Source organism: Orycteropus afer, unplaced genomic scaffold, assembly GCF_000298275.1.
Source record: "Orycteropus afer afer isolate SDZICR_OR568_19922 unplaced genomic scaffold, OryAfe1.0 scaffold00022, whole genome shotgun sequence".
Lineage (NCBI taxonomy): Eukaryota > Metazoa > Chordata > Mammalia > Tubulidentata > Orycteropodidae > Orycteropus > Orycteropus afer.
Window position 1 is genome coordinate 12,332,013 of NW_006921609.1, and position 12,189 is coordinate 12,344,201.

The following is a 12,189-nucleotide window of genomic DNA, read 5'->3' on the forward strand; positions in this document are numbered from 1 at the left end:
CAGAAATGAAAAACTTCTCCATAATGACAAAATGAATTCACAGAAGTCCAGGGTAATGTGGAACAAAACAAAAATGCCAGGAGATACTCTAAATACTAGCTTAAAACTAAAAAAAAAAAAAAAAAAAAAAACCCACTGTCATTGAGTCAATTCCAACTCATAGTGACCAACATTAGTTTCCAAAGCTACAAATTTTTACTTCCTCCTGTGGAACAGTTGATGAATTTGAACCATTGAACTCCTTGTTAGCAGCCAAATACCTTAGCCAGTATGCTATCAGACTTCCAGCTTAAAGCAGATAAGAAATTCTGTTCTTTGCCTAAGTATATATCTGTGAATTCCTGAGGAAGCTAGAGAGATTCTTATTCTAGATTCTCCAGAACCATCCCCAAATATACACACAGTTCTCAGGAAGACACCGACTGATCTTTTTCCTCATTACCCTGTAGTTTCCGAGAGGATAATGCAATCCATTACTAAAAGTCTCAAGAAATCTAAAAAAATTGCCAGAGATATGGTATATTTTAGTTTATATTAAGAACCTATTTATCAAAAAGCATGTGTCTGCCTAGAGAGTCATCTCCCCAGAGGAAGCTTAGGGTCCTATATGTTTCTGTACAACCCCAGGTTAAAAACTCAGCCCAGAAGGACAAATTGTCTTTCTCCCTTTCCTCAACTCTCCTTGTTGGAGTCACATATACTTCGTTTTGTGGGAGGTGGAGGGGGTGGCAAGGAGATAAGGTACACTAATAGCCACTACTCTACCTTATTTAATGTGAGAATTGCTTTAGGCCTTTACTCTCAGGTTGTTGTTGTGTTTTTAATCACTTAGTCAAAGTGAACTAGATATCTGCTCTAAAGAGAGTTTCTTGAGTAAAAAATAGCTGTGGGATAGAAACATTCCATGAGTTAAAGCAACATGACATAGTTAAATGCCCATGTACATGTATACACATACACACACACTCATACTCACTCACTGAAAGAAAAAAATGCAAAAGCCATGTCCACACTTTCTTTTTCATTTTGAACTGTACAATTTTTCTAGTGTAGTTTAACTTCACAAAAGTGAATTTCCTTAATCTATAATAATTTGGAGGAGCTCTGGTGGTGTAATGGTTAAGGCATTTGGCTGCTAACCAGCCAATGGTCAGTAGTTCCAACCCATCAGCCATTCTGTGGAAGAAAGATGAGGCAGTCTGCTTCCATAAAGAATTACAGCCTTGGAAACCCAGTGGGGGTGGCTATGAGTCAGAATCGACTTAATGACAGTGACTGTGGTTGGGTTTATAATAATTTGGGGTTAATTAGTTTTATTTCACATGAGTTATTAAAATTACATGATTAAGATACAGTAGATATGTAAAAATACTTTACACATTATGCTCAAGACCATAATAAATATAATACTGTAAAGAAATATTATTGCAAATTTATACGTTAAATCCACATGTTAACTAAAATCCCTTGAATGTCTGTCTTGTTGTTAAAGAGACATAGCTGTAAGCCAAACCAAACCCACTGCCTTAGAGTAAATTCTGACTCATGGTAACCTTACAGGGCAGAGTAGAACTGCCTCATAGGATTTCCTAGGCAGTAATGGGGGAGGGGGGGATGGCAGCTCTGGTAGCATAGTGCCTAAGGCACTTGACTGCTCACCAGAAGGCTGGCGGTTCAAACCCACCAGCCACTCCTCGGAAGGAAGGTTGAGCAATCTTACTTCCGTAGTGATACTGCCTCGGAAACCCAAGGAGGGGTCGCTATGAGTCGGGGCCGACTCGATGGCAAACAACAACAATGGGGGGGGGGGCTCTAGTAGCATAGTGCCTAAGGCACTTGATTGCTAACCAGAAGAAAGGAAATTCAAACCCACCAGCCACTCCTTGGAAGGAAGTTTGGGCAATCTACTTCCGTAGTGATGTTGTTGTTGTTGCTATGTGCAGTGAGTGGACCTGACTCATAGCGAAGCCTCCTTGAGTTTCCAAGGCAGTATCACTTCCTTCCATGTATTTTAGTCTATATTAAGAACCTATTTATCATATCATATCACTTCCTTCCCTAATGATACTGCCTCGGAAACCCAAGGAGGGGTAGCTATGAGTCGAGTCGGACTCAATGGCACATAACAACAACAACAACAACAATCTTTACGGGAGGAACTCTGGTGGCATAGTGATTAAAACATTCAGCTGCTTACCAAAAAGTTTGGTGGCTCAAACCCACCAGCCACTCTATGGAAGAAAGATGAGGCAGTCTGCTTCCTTAAATATTTACAGCCTTGGAAACCCTATGGGGCAATTCTATGCTATCCATGAGTAGCTATGAATCCAAATCAATTCAATGGTATTGGGTTTGATTTTTGGTTTAATCTTTATAGGAGTATATCACCAGGTCTTTTCTCCAGCAGAGTAGCTTATGAGTTTGAACTACTGATCTTTCCATTTAGAGCTGAGCACTTAAGCACTGTGCAACCAGGGCTCCTTATATGTAAATTTGCTCTTAAAATAGCTAGGTATTATATACAAGATTCTGCATACATATATCATTTTAAAATATGCTACATTGTGTTTTAATGACTTTGGGAAAAGTAATAGTCAAATAGCATTTAGTGTTTTTTTTTTTTTTTTTTCTGTCATTTGACAAAGCAAAGTATAATTTCAAAGATGTTAATCTAAAGGGTTATATAAAATTTCTAGTCCAGTAATTTGACTTAATTGTAATCTTTGTTTGTTTGTTTCTTTTCTTTTCTTTTTTATTATTATTTAATTTTACTTCCCTTCCTCTTTCTTCCCTACTTCCCCCTCAGAGAGAGAAAGAGAGAGAGGGAACAAAAGAGAAGAGTTTGATCAAATTGTAAATTTTCAAATCATGAGTTTGGATATTAGGAAAAATAAATCGGTGTTACTGTCTCCAGTATCCAATTTTTACAGTGATCTATGACTACCCATCAGCACAAAGAGTTAAGAGTCTGGACTTAATGGTCCGTATGCCTCAATATGTGCCAATAATGCCAATAATGCCAATTAGCACCCAGGCACTTGAAGGCGAGAAGAGCTCTGTAGAGTTCCTGGTTTTTGCTTGTAATACATTTTCTTTTGCCTGTGTCACACAAGCAGGGGATAAAGATGATGGGTTAACCTCAATCATATGCCATTTTCCATGTCAACGAATCATTTAGAAGGTGGACTGATATTACTTTGTAGGGAAAGAGATCCCAGAGTGAATTAAACCCATCTGATGTATTAGTGCTATGTAAATTAGTATTCTAATGGCTAATTGTACAAAAGTGCACACTTTGAATTATTGTATCATTTTCAAGTGGCTTTAAAATTTAGACCCTTCTCTTTTAGATGGTTTATTTCAGTAATATATTTGGATGCCGTACGAGAATTAACTTGTTCTCAAATTATGCTTCATATGTGTAGAACTGTCTAGCTTCATACAGTAACACAAATTTTATAAGAGGGCAATAGCATTTTGAAATTATATTCCTGACATGTTAGCAAACATCACTTCTTTTGGAAGGGGTTTAATAACATGGTAATGTTTATGTAAAGTGGGCTTATAGTGTCACACTTGAATCTAATAAAGTGGACATCCATCATGTTGCAATAAAGAGAAGAGCTTCTAATTAAAGTAGGACATCATTTGCAGGATTAAAGTCATTTAGTGTAATTGAAAAGTGTTAATGCCCTATTTTATCCTCTTCCATTGGTATTACTTCAAGGGTAAAAACATTTTAAGGTGAAAATGTGTCTGTGCCTTTAATTGAATGTTATTACCTCCTGATTGTAGCGTATTGAAACTGTTTAATTACAAACCTGGAAAATTAATTACTATATTGAGAAATAAGTCCCAGAGGGTTATAATGTTCTTTTTTGTAAGTAAATACAACGTAAAAATTGATATGTCCTTATTTATAATCCAACTTGGAAACATACCTCAATATGATTTATTATACCCAAATGTTTTTCTTAATTGAACAACAGTAAAGCAACATAGGTCATCCAGGTTAACATCACTGTGCTCATATAAGAACTTTTAAAGCTTTGCAGTTAGGCTGTATGTATTTATTATGAGATACTTGGTAAACTAATTTTTTAAAGTTGTGTTATGGAAACCTTTAAGCTTAGCATGTATATTTCCAGAAACATTCTGCATTCGATTTTTATTTTCAATAATTTGTTTAATCTTGCTTAAGTGTAGCATTTGTTTGTAGAAACTTCTGAAGCTATTATGTTATATTGAAAGCTTATAGGAAAAGAAAATTCAGCTGTCTGTATCAGTTTCAGTCATACAATTTTGAACACCTTTCAGAGAAATTTAATTGAGCCAATCAATTATTTCAAATGATCAGAAGAAATTATATTTGGTATTCTTTAGTTCTTTGCAGCTTTTAAAGTACATATATAGTTCATACTACAATCCTGATTTTCACAGTGTCTTATGGCTTGAGTCAGAATAACATTATAATGCCATTTTACAGATGAGGAAACCAAGTCTCAAAAGATATTAAACAACTAGCAAAAAGTAAGAGAATGAATAAATGATTAAGATAAAGATACAGATATTTAAATTTGCAGATGATTGTTTCTTCTACTAGATCATGCTTGCTTCCTAGAGAAGATTATTTTCCATGATTTTGATAAAGTTTCTCAGTGAAATTCACTGCATGACATTTATTAATTTCAGTAGCACTTTTTGAAGAAATCTCTTCTTCCTTTTTCCAACCAAACCAAAAAAATAAATAAATAATTCACTGCCATCAAGTTGATCTCGACTCATAGCGAGGCCTTCTTGGGTTTCTGAGGCAGTATCTCTATGGAGGTATATTGCCCAGTCTTCCTTCCAAGGAGTGGCTGGTGGGTTTGACCCACCAGCCTTCTAATTAGCAGTCACATGCCTTAGGCAGTATGCCACCAGAGCTCCCTAATAGCTGTTTTATTTTCCCTGCTGAGTGAGGGGAAAAGAAATACTCATGAGATTGTGTTTGTTTCCACAGAATCTCCTCTTCCCAAACCAACCCCAGCAGCCTAACAGTAGATGCTCAGTGTCACCAACTGGAGATCTCACCATTACCAACATTCAGCGTTCAGATGCGGGTTACTACATTTGCCAGGCCTTAACTGTGGCAGGAAGCATTTTAGCAAAAGCTCAACTGGAGGTTACTGATGGTGCGTTATTATTATTATTAGACTTGTCTTATGAAAATAGTGATTTTATCTCAACATACCGTTAACCACATAAATTTTTCTGATTTGTTAATTCATTTCTGTTAATGCTTATTTTCAAAATTTGAACCTATGTAAAGTAGCTTTCTGAATAATTCTGATTCTCCCTGATACAACACCATTTATTTTCCCAAAGAAGAGCATCAAAGTAGAATCCATTATATTCTTAAAATAAATGGCATAACAATGGCAGTATATAGAAATATATACTGCATATTTTTATGTAGACTTATGCTGACATGATTGTTTCTAATGGATATTAATCATTTTGTTTTATAAAAAGAGGAGGAGATATCACCTTCAATATTATCAGTAAAAACAGGGGTGTGTTTTTCGTTAGCTAATGACATGATATTCCTATGACTTTTTAATTACATATTCACTGAGTTTAATTAAATGCCTACCAAACTACAAAGGAATGCAAAAAATTAAATTTTTACTTGCACATATATACTATGACTTTTAATGAAAGAAGCTACATTTCTAATAACAGTTGAAAGAGATATAGCACTCTTATCATTTGATTTTTTCCCCACAAGCTTATTTGTCATAATTGGCAGTGAGGTGGTTGTTGTTGTTATGTGCCGTCAAGCCGGACCTTACTCATAGCCATCCTTCCTTGGGTTTCTGAGGAAGTATCACTATGGAAGCTGATTGCCCAACTTCCTTCTGAGGAGTGACTAGTGGATTTGAAGCATCAGCCTTCTGGTTAGCAGTCAGATGCCTTAGGCACTATGCTACCAAAGCTCCTGGCAGCTAGGTGGAGCTAGTTATTTCATGAATCTTTCAGCATGAACTTAATACCTATCTTTGATTTCTTAAAATTAAGAATTATTTCTTGTGCTCTTATATTTGTGAGTTTTTAATTTTATTTTGTTTTTGTCCTGATGCTAGCTTCTCAGGTATTAGAGCTTTGGTTTATGACCTCTTTGATTCTCTTCTTTCTCTGCTGGTGACAATGTGATGCATTTTCATACAATTCAAATTTACATGTAGATTAAAAAAGTCATTTAAAATTAATAGAAAGGCAGTATTTTTAAATATCTGTCCATAGTATTGCCTGATTCATTGCCATGCCAGGAATGGGAATAAATAGAACAGACAAACATTGGCTGCAACGACATTGAGTTGTTAATGGCTGCACCTGCTGATGCTGCAGAGATTTACTGCTATGGAGCTGAAAGGAGAAGTCAGGTTCAAGGGTAACAGTGATGAGACATTCTTCCTTTTGATGTGCAAGATCTTTGATCGTTTGTACCTCTGCCGTTCTTTAAAAGAGTAAAGATTATTGTTAATCTTTCTAAGTTCTTATGTGTTCTATTGTCAGCAAAAATGGCCACAGACTTATACTTGGAATATAAAATATTCTGGCCAAATCATAATGTTTATTCTATATTACTGTAAAACATCCCAAGCATAATGAATTAGATCCCTATTTTAATCTGGTTGCTTATAGTATTTTACAGGAGATAGACTTTAAAATGTTTCCAAATTAAGAAATGGTTATTGAAAAGGCAAACCATATTTGTAGAAAACAAAACTGATATATTAAAAGCCAGTTGATATAACTGATATTGTTCATGAATACTGAAATGGTGAATACTCAGAACATGTCTGAAGTAATGAAAAGGAAACATTTTCTTTTCACAATGTATTTTACTTGTTGTATAATCTCAGAAATAGTAAATTATTCTAGAATTATTATTTCATTTCTGACATTGAAATTAAAAGCATGATGAGCAAGTTAAAATCTTCTGATGACTGAGATGGCTCTATACACTTTGGTTCAACTGACTTGGATATTAATTCCCACATTGATTTTTACTTAAGTAAGCAATCACAAAGTCAAGATCCTTTTGCAGCCACCATTAAATAGAGGTTATAAAAGTTATTGATTTTTGACAGCAAAGAAATCTAACTTCAAGATATATATATATATATATATATATGTGTGTGTGTGTGTGCACGCTTTGGAATTTTCAGATTGGTTAATGATTTAATAATATGTGAGCCATCTTTTTTCAATATTTTTTTTTCTGTGTGATCCATGCCAATTTAGAGCCAATTGAAATTTCAATGCAGAATGAAAACATATATTCAGAGAAATGAGTGATTAATTGTTCCATCCATTTCAATGTTTCTATTATTACATTTTTGCACTTAGACTTTTTTTCCTGGAAATATTTTTAACTCAAGTGATCATATAAGATGAAATTGCTAATGGTTAGTTAAGGTGCTGTGCTGAGTGATAATTTTCCTGATTATAAATTGAGCTAAGATGCTTCAATGTATTTGAGTTTTAAAACATTCCTATAAAAGATTTTTCTCATTAATTCATTGGCACTGTGCTTCACGTCTTCTTTTCTTCTACCCTACCTTTTTCTCTCAGATAATTAGGAAATTGTAATGAGAGGTCTATGAGTAGAACAAATAGCATCTCAAAGGTATATAGAGAAGAAATGTATTCATATATTTTATTGGCAATAAATGTCACACCATGATCTTATATGAAAAGTTTATTGAGGATTTATAATGCTTAGTTACTGAAAACCATGGAGTTATTCACAGATCACTGGAAATCCTAAATGTTCATTTAACCTTCGACCTTAGTGTCATGGAAACCTCTGGTCGTCTTTCACCCATAACATCCTTGAAACTAAAAATTCCTTCTGGCCAGGAGATTTTCAATTACATTATTGATCAAATTCATTTAAAAGGCGATGAGCTATTCATGTCAGCAGTAAAAGAAAAGAAAAAAAAAAAAAAAAGGAAGGAAAGAAAGAAGCAAGGGAGAGAGGAGAAAGGTGGGAAACAGAGAGGAAAGAATGAAAGGAGAGAGGGAGGGAGGGAGGAAGGAAGGGAAGAAGAAAAGGAAGGAAAGAAAGAAGCAAGGGAGAGAGGAGAAAGGTGGGAAACAGAGAGGAAAGAATGAAAGGAGAGAGGGAGGGAGGGAGGAAGGAAGGGAAGAAGAAAAGGAAGGAAAGAAAGAAACTAATCAGATGTCCCTTGGCAGAATTTGGGGAGCTCTGGTGACATAGTACCTAAGGCATTTGACTGCTAACCAGAACGCCGGTGGTTCAAACCCACCCACTCCTGGAAGGAAGACTGGGCATTCTACTTCTGTAGAGATACCTCCTTGGAAACCCAAGGAGAGGTAGTTGCATTCAACTCAATGGCAGTGAGTTTGGTTTGTAGGGTTGTTTTTTTTGTTGTTGTTGTTTTTGTTTTTTGGCAGAATGTAATCGTTTCAGGGATAAGAAAATAAAGGGAAGAGTTGTAAGAGATTACTAGTGTTCTATATAGATGTTTCATTTGAAACAAAGAAGTAATGTTAATTAAATTTTAAGAAATGAGTCTACTATGATAATTTAGATCCATTTTTTTTCCTGAATTGAAAACTTGTTTATAATCTTTGCGAGCTACTCTTTCTTTTTTTTGTCTCATATATAAAATATATTCCATTAAATTTTCAGTTTGAATCCTGTTTGCACAATTATTGCCAGATGTGTGATAATTATTATACTATTGCTCTTCCACATTCTCTTAAGTTTATTTTATTTACTTCTAAGTTGAAGAATTTGAAAGAAAATTAGTGTAGCAAATGGTTTTAATTTTTGTTTTTGAGCAAGAGACAAACAAGAATTTCTTGTTTTCTTAGATTTTTAAAGTTTGTATGTTATAAGATTTTATATATTCCTGCCAAATAGTTGCCATTGAGTCAATTCCAACTCATGGTAACCCAATGTGTGTCTGAGTAAACCGTGTTCCACAGGGTTTCAATGGCTGATTTGTTGGGAGTATGTCACTAGGCCTTTCTGCCTTTACTCCTCTGGGTGGATTCATACCTCCAAGCTTTTTATTTATTAATCAAGCACATTAACCAGTACACCACACATGGACTTATTATATTTCTACATACATACATATACACACAAAAAAACCCAAACCCAACTGCCGACGAGTTGATTTGACTCATAGCGACCCTTCCTTAGGTATCTGAGGTGGTCTCTACGGAAATAGATTGCCCAATCTTCCTTCTGAGTAGTGGCTGGTGAGTTTGAACCTCCAGACTTCTGGTTAGTATTCAAGTGCCTTAAGTGCTATGCCATCAGAGCTCCCATATATACACATATGTATGTAATGTATGTGTGTATTCATAAATACATAATTTGACACACACATATGTATTTAAATACATATCTTGATATAGTAGGTTTTGGAATCCTAGTGGCACAAACAGTTAAATGTTCTATTACAAACCATATGGTTGGCAGTTTGAAACCACACAGGGGACCTTAAAATGAAAGGACTGGGGATCTGCTTTCAAATGGTCACAGCTCTGAAAACTGTGGTCAATTTAGTTTGACTGGAACTGCATTGTATCTTATGCCTTTAACTTCTACACTTAAATTAAAATTGGTTAAACTTGATGCATATTGATTATTAAATCCAAAAAACCAAATTCACTGCTGTTGAGTCAGATCTGACTCATAGCAACCCCTCCTTGGGTTTCTGAGGCAGTGTCACTATGGAAGTAGATTGTCCAAACTTCCTTCCACGGAGTGGCTGGTGGGTTTGAACTGCCAGCCTTCTGGTTAGTAGTCAAATGCCTTAAGCACTACACCACCAGAGCCCCTTGATTATTAAGTAGATAGTCATGTAAACTGGTATTGATTAACTAGTGGGCAAAGGAGATTACAGTATTAAGCAAAATGAATTTTATGGTTATACCTATGGTAATACAAGATGACCTTCTTGAGAAAAAAAATCTACTAATTTTAAGATGGAGGAAAGTCCAGAAGACATTGTATCTCATTACTATTGATTGGCAGTAGTATCAAAATCTATCCTTTTTTTTTTTAATATTGTCTTTATGGCAAAATGCATATTATGGATAATTAAAAGAACTCTAAGTTGAAATTTATGAAATTTTCTCTTAAGAAAGACATGCTTGGATCTGGATATGTCAATGTCATTTCTTTCATTGTGAAGTTATCTTCCAACAAGCTCTAGATAAAGCTTGCCTCCAGGTGACTTCGTTATTTCTACCACACATTTAAATTATAGTGTGCATTCACCACTAGGGAAACACAGTCTTATGTCTCAAGTTCTTAGCTGTGGCCCTGAATTTCTACTCCTGGCCTGTGATACATTGTTTTGCTGAGACATGCATTTGCTCTGTTGGATGGAAGATGTCTAGGCATAGCTGTCTGTGGTCACTACCAGTTGTTATCTAATGTATCTAAACATCTGAAGGGACTAAGTGAGGTTTTCACTTAAACTTATGCTTTCTCAAAAATATTTCATTGTGTTTTCGGTGAAAGTTTACATGGAAAATTAAGTTCCTGTTTAACAATTTGTATGCCAATTTTTCTAACATTTGTTACAGTTTTCACAATGTGTCAGCATTTTCATTACTTCCATTCTTTTTGTTCTGTTTCTATTCTCTTCCTCTCCTTGCCTTCTCATATTTGCTTTTGGGTAAATGGTGATTGTTTGGTCTCAAAAAATTGATTATTTAAGGAAGCAATTACTTTTGAGTGATAATATTTATTTTTCAAGTTGATCTATTATTTGGCTGAAATGTGACCTTCAGTAGTAATTTCAGTGTCAAGTTCAAAGTGCATCTTAATGTGATAGTCTTTGAGGTTCCTCTAGTCTCCATCAGTATCTGGCCTTTTTTAGGAATTTGAGTTTTGTTTTTATATTTTCCCTCCATTTTATTTGGGACCTTCTATTGTGTCCCGGGTTGGAATGGTTGGTAGTGATAGACAGGTACCATGGAGTTCTTCTGATCTCAAATTAGAAGAGTCTATGGTTTGTGTGGGGTAGCCCTGTGAACTAGTTTCTTCTTTAATTCTTTGGTTTCCTTCATTCTCTTTTGCTCCAGGTGAGTAGAGAACAGTAGTTGTATCTTAGATGGCCATTCACAAGCTTTTAAAACCCCAGATGCTACTCACCAGACTAGAGTGTATAGCATTATCTTTATGAACTATCTTAATGCCTATTGACAATATTGTTTCCTGAGACTACAGTCCGAAACCTTTTAATTTAGTAAACCAATCCCATGAGTTATATTGATATCTCTAGGAAGTCTTATTAACAAAGCTCCTTACATGCTTAAAAATATTTTTTGAAAGTAATTTTATGCTTTAGAAATAATTTTGGGTGCAAGTCTTGGGAGTAGTCCTCAAAAATGTCAAGGTCATATCTTACTAATCATTTGGAAAAGTGGGAAGAGTGATTAAAAAGTAAAATTTAATTAGTTTACATTAGAAAAGCATCTGATGCACATCCTAAGTCATTATGAAATACCTCTGAAGGTCTCAAAGGTACAAAGTAATATTTGATAAAGTAACAACAACAACAAAGGTACTGAGCTTACAGCTTCCAAAATCATGGAATTATGGAAAATGAACACAGGATTTAATATAGTTAAATACTCTAATTTTTGCATTAAAAGTCTATTTTTGTCATATCATAAAAACAGTCTGACAAGACAGCTATTTTTTCTTAATTGTTAAGTACTAGTTAAATTAAGGGAGCTCTGGTAGCATAGTGGCTAAAGCACTTGACTGCTAACCAGAAGGCTGGTGGTTCAAACCCACCAGCCACTCCTTGGGAGAAAGGTTGGGCAATCCTACTTCCGTGGTGATATTGCCTAGGAAACCCAAGGAGGGGTCGCTATGAGTTGGGGCCAAATCGACGGCACATAACAACAACAACAATACATTGGACAGTGTTTCACTGCTGTTCATGAGCTTTCCACTGGCCAATTCTTTGAGAAGGGATGCCCCCTTCTTTCTTCCAAGTCTGCTTAATCTGGAAGCTCCACTGAAACCTGTTCACCATGGGAGATCCTGTTTGTATTTGAAATATTGGTAGTATAGCCTTAAGTGTCACAACAACACTCAAGCCACCACAGTAAGACAAACTGACAGACGATTGGTGGTTGCCG

General features: G+C 35.3%; 1 protein-coding gene across 1 annotated transcript in view; it reads left to right on the forward strand.

The window, feature by feature from the left end:
• ROBO2 (roundabout guidance receptor 2) overlaps nt 1-12,189 on the forward strand; it is a 933,205-nt gene that overhangs the window by 789,709 nt on the left and 131,307 nt on the right. Inside the window, exon 9 of the mRNA XM_007934915.1 lies at nt 5,003-5,174. Within this exon, the coding sequence (XP_007933106.1) occupies nt 5,003-5,174 (172 nt within the window). The remainder of the gene's footprint in view (nt 1-5,002; nt 5,175-12,189) is intronic.